At 43.8% G+C, this 15,128-nt stretch overlaps 1 protein-coding gene across 1 annotated transcript in view; it reads right to left on the reverse strand.

Moving 5' to 3' along the window:
• The window catches only part of KANK2 (KN motif and ankyrin repeat domains 2), a 167,810-nt gene that overhangs the window by 41,302 nt on the left and 111,380 nt on the right, over window positions 1-15,128 (reverse strand). The window contains exons 3-4 of the mRNA XM_040346470.1: window positions 2,849-2,944; window positions 1,017-1,266 (exon numbers count right to left, since the gene is read on the reverse strand). Of these exons, the coding sequence (XP_040202404.1) occupies window positions 1,017-1,266; window positions 2,849-2,888 (290 nt within the window). The 5' untranslated portion in view covers window positions 2,889-2,944. The remainder of the gene's footprint in view (window positions 1-1,016; window positions 1,267-2,848; window positions 2,945-15,128) is intronic.

Raw genomic sequence — 15,128 nt, forward strand, 5'->3', positions numbered from 1 at the left:
CCCCCTCGGGGGTCAAATTACTATTTGCCAGGGGTCACTGAATCCTGGGCTGTTCCTGAAGCCCATCAAGGCTGTCCCTGGAGCCTGTGGCCACCCAGCTGGGCTGTTCCTGGAGCCCGCCATGGCTGGGGGGCAGAGACTAGAGGTCAGCTGACTGGTGAGGAATGTGAAGTGGGAGGGGCTGGAGGAGACCCTATCTCCGGATTTCGGCATAGGTGTCACTGCTACGAGACACCACAGAGCTGGAGACACAGTGAAGCCGAAGACACAGTGAGTAACACTACCTGTGATTAGAGTTGCCAATAAAAGTCCCCACTACAGTTCTCAGATCAGCAGATGACCTTGATCAAGAGCACCTAAGTTGGCTGATCAGAACTCCCCTCCCAGCACTGCCACTCATCCCATTCCCCCCCTCCCCCCACCAAGGAGTAAGAGAAGGAATAAAAAGAGAATACATGGAAGGGAGAGGAAAAGAGGGGGAGGAACAAAGGAAAAGGGAAAGAATAAGAGAACAAGAAAGAAGGCTAAAGAGATAGAAGAGGGGAGAAAAAATCTAGGATAGAGAGAGATAAAAGGGAAAGAAAGGAGAACAAAGAGTGGTACATCCTAAAATGTACCATAAGGGGTTTTAATACTGTACAAGTGGAAGGGAGCGCTAAATATCTGTGGGTTAGGGGTGCAAATTACTTGTCTTGCGTGCCGACAACCCACGCTATGAATTATTTTTTGTTAGGGGTCCCCACAACTTGGGAAATTATATCAAGGTGTCACGGCACTAGAAAGGTTGAGAACCACTGGTCTAGATAGTTACTAGCTTTACTCTAATGGCTCTATATACTGTAGCTATGCTATAATGGCTTTTACCATACTACAGTATATTAAATAGAAGACATTTTATGTATTGCTGAGATATGATCTTCCATTATATCACAACTTTGATGGATCTGTAGTAGTTGCAGATCCAAGGTTTAGGTTCACTGATATTTACCATTAAAGTTTTATGTACTCATCATTACCTATCATTGCTTGCATTGGAGCAGAGGGACTCTGTAGATGTCCACCAAGATCCAGTGTATCCAGGGCCTCGGGGTAATGAACCAAATCGAGGCCTACGGCTGACAGGCACTCGTTTGATGGTATGTCCTTTCTCTATATCATCAACATATTTCAGGAAATCCAAATCCAGACGATAACCATAAGGCGTCTCCACAGAATAGGATGCATCAGGGTCTTTTATAGCAGATAAAGAAGGTGGGATTGATTTACCTGGACAGATAAAGAGCAAAGGAAAAAATTATTATTTTTTAATTTTCGAATTTTTTACTTTCGAATTTCAAAATTTTCGGAATTTCGACTTTTTCGAATTATTCATTCTCGAATTTCCGAATTTTTTAATTTCCGAAATTCCGAATTTTTTATTTCCGAATTTTCGTATTTCCGATTTTTTTTATTTCAGAATTTTCGTATTTCCAAATTTCGGAAATTCGGAAATACTAATTTTTTTTGTTTTTTAAATTTTAAAAATCCAGAATTTTCGTATTTCCGAATTTCCGAAATTCGGATTTTCAGGAAATTCGGAAATACGAAAAAAAAAATTTTTTTTTTAATTCTCGAAATTCCGAATTTTCGAATTTTTCAATTGTGGAAATTTGGAATTTTTGATTTTTCGAATTTTTCAATTTTCGAATATTCGAATTTTTCAAAATTTTTAATTTTTCATTTTCGAATTTTCAAATTTTTCATTTTTTAATTTTCGATTATTTTATTTTTCAAATTTTTTACTTTCGAATTTCGAAATTTTCAATTTTTCGAAATTTCGAATTTTCGAAATTTTCATTTTCGAAATTTCGAATTTTTCATTTTCGAAATTTCGAATTTTCGAATTTTTTACTTTTGAATTTCGAAAATTTTCATTTTCGAAATTTCGAATTTTTCATTTTCGAATTTTTTACTTTCGAATTTCAAAATGTTCAATTTTCATTCTCGAAATTTCGAATTTTTCAATTTTCGAAAATACGAATTTTCAAATTTTTTATTTTTCGAATATTTCATTTTCGAAATTTCGAATTTTTAATTTTCGAATTTCGAATTAAAAATTCGAAATTGAAAAATTCGAAATTTCGAAAATGAAATATTCGAAAAATAAAAAATTCGAACATTTTTGAATTTTCGAATTTTTAATTTTCGAAATTTCGAACTTTTAATTTTCGCATTTTGGAAATTTCGAATTTTCGAATATACAAATTTTCTTAATTTACAAATTTTCGAAAATGAAAAATTTGAAAATTCGAAAAATTTGAAAATTCGAAAATTAAAAAAAATCGAAAATTCGAAAATTAAAAAAATCAGAATTTTCGAAATTGTGGAATCTTCGAAATTGTGGAATTTTCGATTTTTTTAATTTTCGAATTTTAGAAATTCCGAAATCCCGAATTTTAGAATTAAAATTTTTTCGTACTTCCGAATTTTTTCATTTCCGAATTTTCCAAAATTTTCCGAATTTTTTGAATTTCCGAAAATGTGTTTTTTTCATTTTCGTTTCATTCGTTTTTTTCCGAAATTTCGTTTTTTCCGTTTTAAACGTTTTTTGCTTTTTCGGAAATCCGAAAATTCGAATTTTCGAATTTCCCAAATTTACGAAAAAAGCAAAAAAACTAATAAAAACTGAATTTTTTTTTCGATCTTCCTGAATTTCCGAAAACATTTTTTTTTTTATTTACCGAATTCCCGAAAAAAAAAAAAAAACGAAAATAACAAACGAAAAAAAAAAATTTTTTGGCAGTGCACATGTCTAGCCAGCACCACCTACAGCTTCTCCCTAATGCATATTACCGCACTCTTACTGTACCTGGAAAATGTGATTCCATATGAAGGACCTGCGCCATCATGTCTCCAACTGTCTTGGCCAAATACAAACAAGGAATAGTGTACTGTATCACTGGGTCTGAAAAGAAATGAAAGAGATATATTAGAATGGAGACACTTTTTTCATAATGATTATGTAAATATTGAAATAATACATTTATAGATACAACCAATAAAGTAAAAGGTAGCTGCAAAATTATTGGTGTTGTCTACATGTCATCTACATCAACATATCTGCAATATCCCTGTAAATAAATATTACAAAAACATGACTTCAATAACCATCCTAATTTTATATTTGAAGTACAGCTCCGCCCGCTCCAGGACGCCCTATGCGTTACGTCATGTCACGTCACTTCTTCAGGGAAACACAAGTATAACCCCTGAAGAGGTCGCGTGACGTAACGCGTAGGGCGTTCTGGACATGGCGCGGACCGGAAGTGATGCAAGATTATTTTTGCTGTGTTTCCTGACAGAGGTAATTTTTGCTGTGTTTCCTGACAGAGGTAATTTTTGCTGTGTTTCCTGACAGTAGCACAATTTTAATATTAATAAAGACGTTTTTTTTAATATATTGTGTTTCCCTGAAAATAAGACCTAGAGTTATTTACCAGGAGGGCTGCAATATAAGCCCTACCCCGAAAATAAGTCCTAGTTTAAATTGCTTGTAAAATCCTAAAATCCACTCTATTACAGTATTATATAATGTACAATATGTGTGTTTCTGTATTATAAATGCGGGAACGAGAGCGCCGGCGGGTCAGGAAAGCACAGATCGGCGCTGTAACAGCTATGATTAAGCAACGTTAATGTAGTGAAACGTGTCAGTATCTTTCCCCTGCTTCTGCTGTCACATGAACTTTGATGATTTTATATAAAAAAGGCGTATATTGGAGTGCGGCTGTCCAGATTTTCTTTCCTCTTCATTATTTCTGATAAATGTAATTTTAGTTTTAATTATCATGATATAAAATAATGGATGTGGGGGGATTGTGGTGGGTGTGATTTTTTCATTCTTGGCCCTAGGCAGCACAATGTCTTGGGCCAGCCCTGTGTGTATGTTGTACGTGTGTCAGTGTCCACAATCATTTCCCATATCCCTGTATGTTGTGTTCAGTAAGATGCACGTCCAAGAGTCTTTTTAAAATATCAATACTCCCTGATGACACCACCAATTGTGGAAGAGAGTTACACATCCTTATTGCCCTGACAGTGAAAAAACTCCTATGCAGCTTAAAGTTAAATCGCTTCTCCTCCAATCTCATTGTGTGGCCCTATGTCCTCTTACACTCCCTGAGACTGAATAGATTTTTTCCTACGCTGGGATCACGATTGAGGTATTTGTATATCGCTATCACAGGGGTCGACAAAATCCAGGCACCAGGTCGCAATTGCGACAAGAAATTGTGACCTGGCGCCCGCGGCGCCCGGTAATTGAGGCCACGGCTTTGCGGCCTATAAGGCCGCAAAGCCGCGGCCTCAATTAGCGGCCGCCGCGGGCCTGCCGCGATCATGCAGCGGGGGAGGTGGGGGCGCACGGAGGCACAGGATCCTGTGTCTCCGTGCGCCCCCACCTCCCCCGCCGCGCGATCGCGGCAGGCCCACCACGGCTGGTAATTGAGGCCGTGGCTTTGCGGCCTTGTGAAGTCCCAAGCTCTTCCTTCTGTGAGCTGCGACCTTCTGTGAGCTGGCGCCATCTGGTGGTGGCCGTTGGCATTACAAGTTAAACAGCTTTCTAATGTGTAATCTTTCACTATTTTCACTGTCATCTCCTTCCCTCCAAGTAGAACCCCCAAACATTATATATATTTTTTATTCTAACACCCTAGAGCAGGGATATGCAATTAGCGGACCTCCAGCTGTTGCAGAACTACAAGACCCATGAGGTATAGCAAACCACAAGCATGACACCCAGAGGCAGAGGCATGATGGGACTTGTAGTGTTGCAACAGCTGGAGGTCCGCTAATTGCATATCACTGCCCTAGAGAATAAAATGGCGATCGTTGCAATACTTTCTGTCACGCCGTATTTGCGCAGCGGTCTTACAAGCACACTTAATTAAAAAATAACACAACAGTAAAGTAATCCCAATTATTTTTCATATTGTGAAAGATAATGTTACGCCGAGTAAATTGATACCCAACATGTCACGCTTCAAGATTGCGTCCACTCGTGGAATGGCGACAAACTTTTACCCTTTAAAATCTCCATAGGCGACGTTTAAAAAAATCTACAGGTTGCATGTTTTGAGTTACAGAGGAGGTCTAGGGCTAGAATTTCTGCTCTCGCTCTAACGATTGCGGCGATACCTCACATGTGTGGTTTGAATACCGTTTACATATGCGGGCGCTACTCACGTATGTGTTCGCTTCTGCGTGCCAGCTCGTTGGGCACGTTTTTTGGCTCCTAACTTTTTTTAGCTGGCTCCTAGATTCCAAACAAATTTGTCAAACCCTGCGCTATCATGTCTCCTCTCAAGCATCTCTTCTCCACGGAGAACAAAGTGCCTGTAGTTGTTCCTTGTAATAGAAGTCTTCCAGTCCCCTTATTTAATTTTGTTGCCCTTTTCTTGACTCTCTCCAGCTCCAGCACATCCCTCCTGAGGACTTGTGACCAGAACTGGACGGAATACTCCAGATAGGGTGGCCACCTTTTCTTCAAGCAATTTTTAAAATTTTTATAGTATAAACTATACATATAATTTTATATTAAATAACATTTCTAATCACATGAACTTAATAACAAGAGTCCCCCTTTACATCAGAGTCCACAGAGTTTCCCCTTTACATCAGAGTCCACAGAGTTCCCCTTTACATCAGAGTCCACACAGAGTTCCCCCTTTACATCAGAGTCCACAGAGTTCCCCCTTTACATCAGAGTCCACAGAGTTCCCCCTTTACATCAGAGTCAGCAGAGTTCCCCTTTACATCAGAGTCAGCAGAGTTCCCCTTTACATCAGAGTCCACAGAGCTCCCCCTTTACACCAGAGTCCACAGAGTTCCCCCTTTACATCAGAATCCACAGAGTTCCCCCTTTACATCAGAGTCCACAGAGTTCCCCCTTTACATCAGAGTCAGCAGAGTTCCCCTTTACATCAGAGTCCACAGAGCTCCCTCTTTACATTAGAGTCAGGAGAGTTCCCCTTTACATCAGAGTCCACAGAGCTCTCCCTTTACATCAGAGTCCACAGAGTTCCCCCTTTACATCAGAGTCCACAGAGTTCCCCTTTACATCTGAACTCGCAGAGTTCCCTTCCACTGTAAGGGGAGACTCTGCAGACTCTGATGTATGGGAGAACTCTAGGGACCCTAACATAAGGGATGCTCTGGAAACCCTGATTTAAGGGGGAACACTGAGAACTCTGATGTACGGAGAAGACTCTGATGTAAAGGGGAACACTGATGTAAGGGGTGCTCTGAGAACCCTGATTTACCTTAGTGCACTCACTCTGAGACCGGAGAGAGTAGGGGGGAGACTTCAGTCACAGACAGAGATGGATGGTGAGCTCACTTACCGCACCTCTCATCCAGATGTATCTGGAAGCCATAGTCCGGTCTAAAACCTGGACGCATGATTCCAAACCCAAACTCTCCGGGTGATTCCCGGACAGGTGGCAAACCTAACTCCAGAGGCCTAACCAGAGTTTTATAAAGTGGCAGGATTATAAATTCCCTGTTTTATGCATACTAATAGTCTACTGGCTTTGCTAGAAGCAGCTTGGCATTGCATGCGATTGCTCAGTCTGTCTTGTACTAGGGCCCCCAGATCTTTCCCCATCCTTGATTCCTTCAAAGGTTTTCCACCTAGTGAGTAGTTTGCGTTTATGTTTTTTGTTTTTATGTTTTATATTCTCTTTCCTTCTAGCTCGTTCCTCTCTGCAGCTCCCATGTCTTTTTCTCTACTGTTTTTTGCTCTTCTTCCCTCTTTCTCTCCATTTTTCTTTCTTTCCTGTCCTCCTCTCTCCCCCTCATCCCTCGTCCCCCCCCCCCCCCCCCAGGCGTTCTTCATGCTGTTCTGCTCCCTGAGACACACACTTATTGTGTCTTGCCTGTCCCTGTCACAGAGGTTTTCCAGATCGCAATGACAGCAGGCTCTCTGTTTACTAGCTCCGAGCCACAACAATCCTCCTCCGTGTACAGCTGGAACCAAGGGCCCCCCTACCACCCTTTAAAGAGACCAGAGTAGGTTCTCTGGGGGCCCCTGCATGACCCCCTATTTAAAAAAGCAACAGATCAGTATGCAGATCCGGGAAACTTAATACAAGCAGTCAGCAAACTATATTCAGTATTATTCTAAACTATTCCAAGCGACTAAAGATGGAATTTTCCTGCTCCGTGTAACTGTATAATGTACATTATTGTCGTCTAAATAAAGATTGACGACTTCACAAGACACCATTTATAACGAAAATAGTGACTTACATCATAACATTGTCATATTCAGAAAACTGCAATGTTATCAGTTCTCCCAAATACAGAAAGTACACAAAAATATATACAGTGGGTTGGATTCAGGTAGGGGCGCGTAAAACTGCGGCGGCGTAACGTATGACATTTACGTTACGCCGCCGCAAGTTTTACGGGCAAGTGCTTGATTCACAAAGCACTTGCCTGTAAACTTGCGGCGGCGTTGCGTAAAAGGGGCCGGCGTAAGTGCGCGTAATTCAAATGATCCGTAGGGGGCGTGGATCATTTAAATTAGGCGCGTTCCCGCGCCGAACGTACTGCGCATGCGCCGTCCCTAAAATTTCCCGACGTGCATTGCGGTAAATGACGTCGTAAATCGTGACGCGGGAACGACGTCCATACTTAACATTGGCTGCGCCTCCTAATAGCAGGAGCAACGTCCCGACGAAAACGACTTACGCAAACGACGTAAAAAACTACCGCCGGGCGCACGTACGTTCGTGAATCGGCGTAAGTATGTAATTTGCATACTCTACGCTGACAACTACTGGAGCGCCACCTAGCGGCCAGCGTCAGAATGCACCCTAAGATACGATGGCGTAGTAGACTTATGCCAGTCGTATCTTAGGCTAAAGTCGGCGTATCTAGCTTTCTGAATACAGAAAATAGATACGCCGGCGCAACTTAGCAATTACGCGGCGTATCTATGGATACGCCGGCGTAATTGCTCTCTGAATCTACCCCAGTATTTATACTTTTACTATTGCCATAATAACTCCATACTACTATATGACTGCCCTCCACCCTTTACACTCTACTGTTCCAGTAGTATCTCCATATTCACTACTATATGGCTGTCCTCCATCCTCTACACACCTCTACTATTCCAGTAGTATCTCCATATTTAATACTATATGATTGTACCCCATTGTCCACATTCCTCTAATATTGTCATAATATCCCCATATTCGTTACTTTACGACTGTCCATCATCTACATTCTGCATCCCTCTACTATTCCACTAAAATCTCTGTATTCACTACTATATGACTGTTCTCGATCCTCTACACTCTCCCCCTTCTACTATCCCTGCAATATCTCCAGAGACATTACTATGATGTATTTGTCCTCCATCCTCTGCACACCACTACTATTCCAGTAATATCTCCATATTTAATACTACATGACTGCCTCCCATCCTCTACACTCTGTACCCCTCTACTATTCTTATAATATCTCCATATTCACTACTATATGGTTGTCCCCCATCCTCTACACTCTGCACCTTTCTATTATTCCCACAATATCTCCATTATCACTACTATAGGACTATCCTCCATCCTTTACATTCTGCACCCCTCTACCGTTCCAGTAATATCTCCATATTCAATACTATTTGACTGCCCTCCATCCTCTACACTCTGCACACCTCTACTATTCCGGTAATATCTCCATATTCACTATTTTATCGCCATCCTCTACTCCTCTACTATTTCAGTAATATCTCTATATCCACCACTCTATTGCTGTCCCCCATCCTCTACACTCTGCACCCCTCTACTATTCCAGTAATATCTCCATATTCACTACTATATGACTGTCCTCCATCCTCTACACTCTGTTCCCCTCTACTATCCCTATAATATCTCCATTATCACTACTATAGGACTATCCTCCATCCTCTACATTCTGCACCCCTCTACCGTTCCAGTAATATCTCCATATTCACTACTATATGGCTGCCCTCCATCCTCTACACACCTCTACTATTCCAGTAAAATCTCCATATTTACTACTATTTGACTAAACAGGAAAAATATTGCGCATACCCAAATAACAAAATATGTGCACCAGCTGCGTCTCAAAGATGTCATACAACATCAAACAAACATGGAAAAAAGAGGAGTCGCGCTGCAAAAATATAACAATATAAAAGAACACCAATAAGTGCCAATTGAATCAGTAAAAAATTGGTCAGTGGAAATTTGTGTGATATCATGAAATGATCATAGCAATGTCAAAACATCATAATTATCCATAGTGCAGTAAAGAGAAAATAAATTAATGGGCCAAAGGCTTGAACACAGTCCCAAAGTGTAGTGATGAAACAGCAGTAGATCCCAAGGTGCCAGACACATCCGCAACGTAGTGATCGGTACAGACAGGAGACCTCCACCCACGGGTAACACTGACTCTTACCACAAATCAAATAAAAAACGACATAAACACAGATATCCAGTCTCCACTGCAAAGACGAGTTCAATCCTCCATCTAATAGTGAAGCCTCAATAGTGAATAATCCCCACTTAGTATCAGCCCGATGCAGAGCTCCAAAACATATGAAGAGACCAAGGAGAGCACATAGCGTGATACTGTATAAAGGTTTATTATAAAACAGCAGATTGCGTACTTGCATCAATCCAATAAAAATGAGCATATAAAAACACAGCCGGCCGGCGTGTATGGAAGCGTGCGCCCGGAATATCCGGGTCCTCACACGTGTAACGCGGTGACGTCAGAGCGTCTTCTCCCGACGTTTCGTCTCAACAGGGACTTGTTCACGGGGTGTTAGTCAGTGTTACCCGTGGGTGGAGGTCTGCTGTCTGTACCGATCACTACGTTGCGGATGTGTCTGGCACCTTGGGATCTACTGCTGTTTCATCACTACACTTTGGGACTGTGTTCAAGCCTTTGGCCCATTAATTTATTTTCTCTTTACTGCACTATGGATAATTATGATGTTTTGACATTGCTATGATCATTTCATGATATCACACAAATTTCCACTGACCAATTTTTTACTGATTCAATTGGCACTTATTGGTGTTCTTTTATATTGTTATATTTTTGCAGCGCGACTCCTCTTTTTTCCACTACTATTTGACTGTCCCCCATCCTCTACACTCTGCACCTTTCTATTATTCCCACAATATCTCCATTATCACTACTATATGGCTGCCCTCCATCCTCTACACACCTCTACTTTTCCAGTAAAATCTCCATATTTACTACTATTTGACTGCCCTCCATCCTCTACACTCTGCACACCACTACTATTCCAGTAATATCTCCATATTCACTATTTTATCGCCATCCTCTACACCCTACTCCTCTACTATTTCAGTAATATCTCTATATCCACCACTCTATTGCTGTCCCCCATCCTCTACACTCTGCACCCCCCTACTATTCCAGTAATATCTCCATATTCACTACTTTATTGCTGTCCCCAATCCTCTACACTCTGTGCCCCTCTACTATCCCCATAATATCTCTGTATTAACTGCTATATGACTGTCCTCCATCCTCTACACTCTGCACCCCTCTACGATTTCAGTATTATCTCCATATTCACTACTATATGACTGTCCTCCATCCTCTACACTCTGTGCCTCTCTACTATCCCTATAATATCTCCATATTCACTACTATATGACTGTCCTCCATCCTCTACACTCTGTGCCCCTCTACTATACCTATAATATCTCCATATTCACTACTATATTACTGTCCTCCATCCTCTACACTCTGCGCCTCTCTACTATCCCTATAATATCTCCATATTCACTACTATATGACTATTCTCCATCCTCTACACTCTGTGCCCCTCTACTATCCCTATAATATCTCTGTATTTACTACTATATGACTGTCCTCCATCCTCTACACTCTGTGCCCCTCTACTATCCCTATAATATCTCCGTATTCACTACTATATGACTGTTCTCCATCCTCTACACTCTGCGCTCCTCTACTATCCCTATAATATCTCTGTATTCACTACTATATGACTGTCCTCCATCCTCTACACTCTGTGCCTCTCTACTATCCCTATAATATCTCCATATTCACTACTATATCACTGTTCTCCATCCTCTACACTCTGCGCCCCTCGACTATCCCTATAATATCTCCATATTCACTATTTTATCGCCATCCTCCATCCTCTACACCCTGTACTCCTCTACTATTCCAGTAATATCTCCATATTCACTACTTTATTGCTGTCCTACATCCTCTACACTCTGTGCCCCTCTACTAGCCCTATAATATCTCCATATTCACTACTATATCACTGTTCTACATCCTTTACACTCTGCGCACCTCGACTATCCCTATAATATCTCTGTATTCACTACTATATGACTGTCCTCCATCCTCTACACTCTGTGCCCCTCTACTATCCCTATAATATCGCCATATTCACTACAATATGACTGTCCTCCATCCTCTACACCAGAGGTCTCCAAACTGCCTAAGATCAGGGCCAGTTTACTGTCTTTAAGGCTTTAGGGGGGGCCAGACTGTAGCTAATGGGAGTAGAAAATGCCCCAGAATCAGTGCACCATCATTGGTTTTATTGGGAGGACTAGTGCCCTACTGTTGATATCAATTGGAAGAATAGTACCCAATTGATGGTATCAGTAGGAAGAATGATTCCCCATCATTGGGTGGAATATTGCCCCAAGGGCCAGGTAAAGGCAAGCAAAGGGCCATATTCAGCCCCTGGGCCGCAGTTTGGAGACCACTGCTCTACACTCTGCACCCCTCTACTATCCCTATATCTCCATATTCACTACTATATCACTGTCCTCCATCCTCTACACTCTGCGCCCCTCCTGCAATACCTCCACAGACATTACTATGCATCTGTCCTCCATCCTCTACACCGCCTTGCTATTCCACGATGGAGTATCTTGCAGCACAGCTCATCTGAGATAGAATGAGAAGTGTATTTATAGAAAGTGCCCTTTTCTCATACACTCTGCCTGACTGCTCTTTCTCATCTCCGGTTATTTCACAAACAAAATGGATGGAATTTTTCTGCCTGAACTGATGCAAACTGGAACATCTCCGGCACAGACGCCTTCTTCCCCCCTCCTCTCCCAGTCTTCATTATCTCCTCTGCAGATTTCTAGGGCATGGCACACTTACCATAATTTCCACATTTCATTTCTGCATACATAGGAAATATTATAAAAAGTTTTCCTCCATATTATACAATCAGTCAGTTGTGAACATGAATTAGCAAACCCCCCCCCCCCCCCCACCACCACCACCATGTACAGAACACTTTGTGGCCCCTCACTGTTACTCCATGAACTACGTGTGCTACCACCGTGTTTCCCCAAAATAAGCCTGGGTCTTATATTAATTTTTGCAACCAAAAAACACATTAGGGCTTATTTTCAGGGTAGGGCTTGCAATTTAATCCCCAGTGTGCACAGCGTAAAAGTGCTTGCAAACTTCCAGAATCCTCGCCACCACTGCAGAATATAATGCAAAGGGTATGTGTCTCTGCAATCTAACCGTGTCACATACCTTCCCACAGCGCCGCTCAGCACTTCCGTGACCCCGCCGGATCGTTCTTCCCTGAGAACAAGAACTGCAGAGGGAGGGGCACCCGAGATCCCCTGATGACAGCTGGAAAAAGAGGAGAGCAGCAGGGATCATCTGAGCGTTGCTCGGCACCTCCATGACCTGCCTGAGTTCTTCTACCCGCTCTGAGCCTTGCAGATGGGGGGCTGAATTCCCCCGCTGACAGCTGGGGGAAGGGGAGGACTCCAGCAGCAATAGAGAGGACTCCAACAGCCCACAACCAGCCTAAACTAGGGCTTATTTTTGGGAGAAGGGCTTATATTGCATCCCTCCTTGAAAATTGGGGTAGGTCTTATTTTCGGGGTAGGTCTTACTTTCGGGGAAACACAGTAGTTATCACCGAGTACTTCACCATGATTGTGCCTGTTAGCATAGGTGCTACAGAAATCCAAAAGTTGAAAATGATTGATCAAGATAGATAAAGACAGACATTCTCTTCATAGATGACATAATTATATTATTTTATTTTAATCAACTTAAAGTGGTTGTAAACCCTTTACAAACCACTTTAACCTACAGGTAAGCCTAGATTAAGGCTTACCTGTAGGCACTTGAAATATTACACGGTTTAGGAGATATTTACTATAATCACGGGCACCATAGGAGAGCCCTCATCCCTTTTATGTTTATTGATTGAGGTAGCATTGTTATTAAGGGGCTACTTTCACATACAGTAGGTGCACGCGATATTGTGTCAATCTCGCTCCCTTTCTCGGCGAGATTGACCACCTACGAGCCCCATCGCGGGAGCCAGCGCCGAGCTGGCTTGCCGCGAGAGACAAAGCCGTCATAGAAGCGATGGGAGATCCGACTTGGATTCCCGCCAATTCTACACGTGTGCGGCGTTTGTTATGAATCCTGAGGGGGAAGTCCCCGCTGGATTTTAAATAAAAATCCGGCATGGGTTCCCCCCTCAGGAGCATACCGGGCCCTTAGGTCTGTTATGGGTTGTAAGGAGAGCCCCCCTACGCCGAAAAACCGGCGTAGGGGGTCCCCCTACAATCCATACCAGACCCGTATCCAAAGCACGCTACCCGGCCGGCCAGGAAAGGAGTGGGGACGAGCGAGCGCCCCCCCCCCCCCTCCTGAGCCGTACCAGGCTGCATGCCCTCAACATGGGGGGGTTGGGTGCTCTGGGGCAGGGGGGGCGCACTGCGGGGCCCCCCCACCCCAGAGCACCCTGTCCCCACGTTGATGAGGACAGGGCCCCTTCCCGACAACCCTGGCCGTTGGTTGTCGGGGTATGCGGGCGGGAGGCTTATCGGAATCTGGGAGCCCCCTTTAATAAGGGGGCCCCCAGATACCGGCCCACCACCCTAAGTGAATGGATATGGGGTACATCGTACCCCTACCCATTCACCTGGAGGAAAAATGTTAAAGGCCTCGTACACACGGCCGAGGAACTCGACGTGCCAAACACATCGAGTTCCTCGGCCAGTTCAGCACTGAAGCCGCCGAGGAGCTCGGCGGGGCGAGAGCTCCCATAGAACAATGAGGAAATAGAGAACATGTTCTCTATTTCCTCGCCGAGCTCCTCGTCGGCTTCCTCGGCCGAAAGTGTACACACGGCCGGGTTTCTCGGCAGAATTCAGCCAGAAACTCGGAAGCTGAATTCTGCCGAGGAAACTGGTCGTGTGTACGGGGCCAAAGTCAATAAACACAACACAAGAGTTTTTAAAATAATTTATTAGTCTGCTCCGGAGGCCGCCCCCTGTCTTCTTTAGCTCTTTTTACCAGGGGGGGCTTCTTCTTTGACATCTTCGGGTGGAAGCCACTCTTCGCCGCCGTCCGGTTCTCTTCCACCGCCGGGGGGAGGGGGTCGCTTTTATAAAAGCGCCCACTCCTCGGCGGGTTTCCTCCAACGTCTTCGGCGGGGGGTGGTGTGCTTCTTCTTCCGCTATCCGGGGGGGTCTTCTTCGGCTATCCGGGGGGTCTTCTTCACTCTCCGGGGGTCTTCTGCTATGTTCGCCGCTCTCCGCTGTTGACTCGGCGCACCCCGGTTCTTCCTCCAGCTGTCCGGTGCCTTCTCCTTCAGCGCTGAACGTCTATCTTCTTCTTCCGTGCTGTGACGTAATCTTCTTCTTCTGGGCTGTGACGTCATCTTCTTCTCTTCTCCCGATGTTGACACGCCGACTCTTCTCGCTGAAATGACGGGTGCGCGGCTTGCATCGGACCTATATAGGCCTCACAGTCCCATCATGCTCTGTACCTACCCATGTGATACCTACCCACGTGGGTAGGTATCACATGGGTAGGTACAGAGCACCCAACCCCCCCATGTTGAGGGCATGCAGCCTGGTACGGCTCAGAAGGGGGGGGTGCTCGCTCGTCCCCACTCCTTTCCTGGCCGGCCGGGTAGCGTGCTTTGGATACGGGTCTGGTATGGATTGTAGGGGGACCCCCTACGCCGTTTTTCCGGCGTAGGGGGGCTCTCCTTACAACCCATAACAGACCTAAGGGCCCGGTATGCTCCTGAG

Source organism: Rana temporaria, chromosome 3, assembly GCF_905171775.1.
Source record: "Rana temporaria chromosome 3, aRanTem1.1, whole genome shotgun sequence".
NCBI lineage: Eukaryota > Metazoa > Chordata > Amphibia > Anura > Ranidae > Rana > Rana temporaria.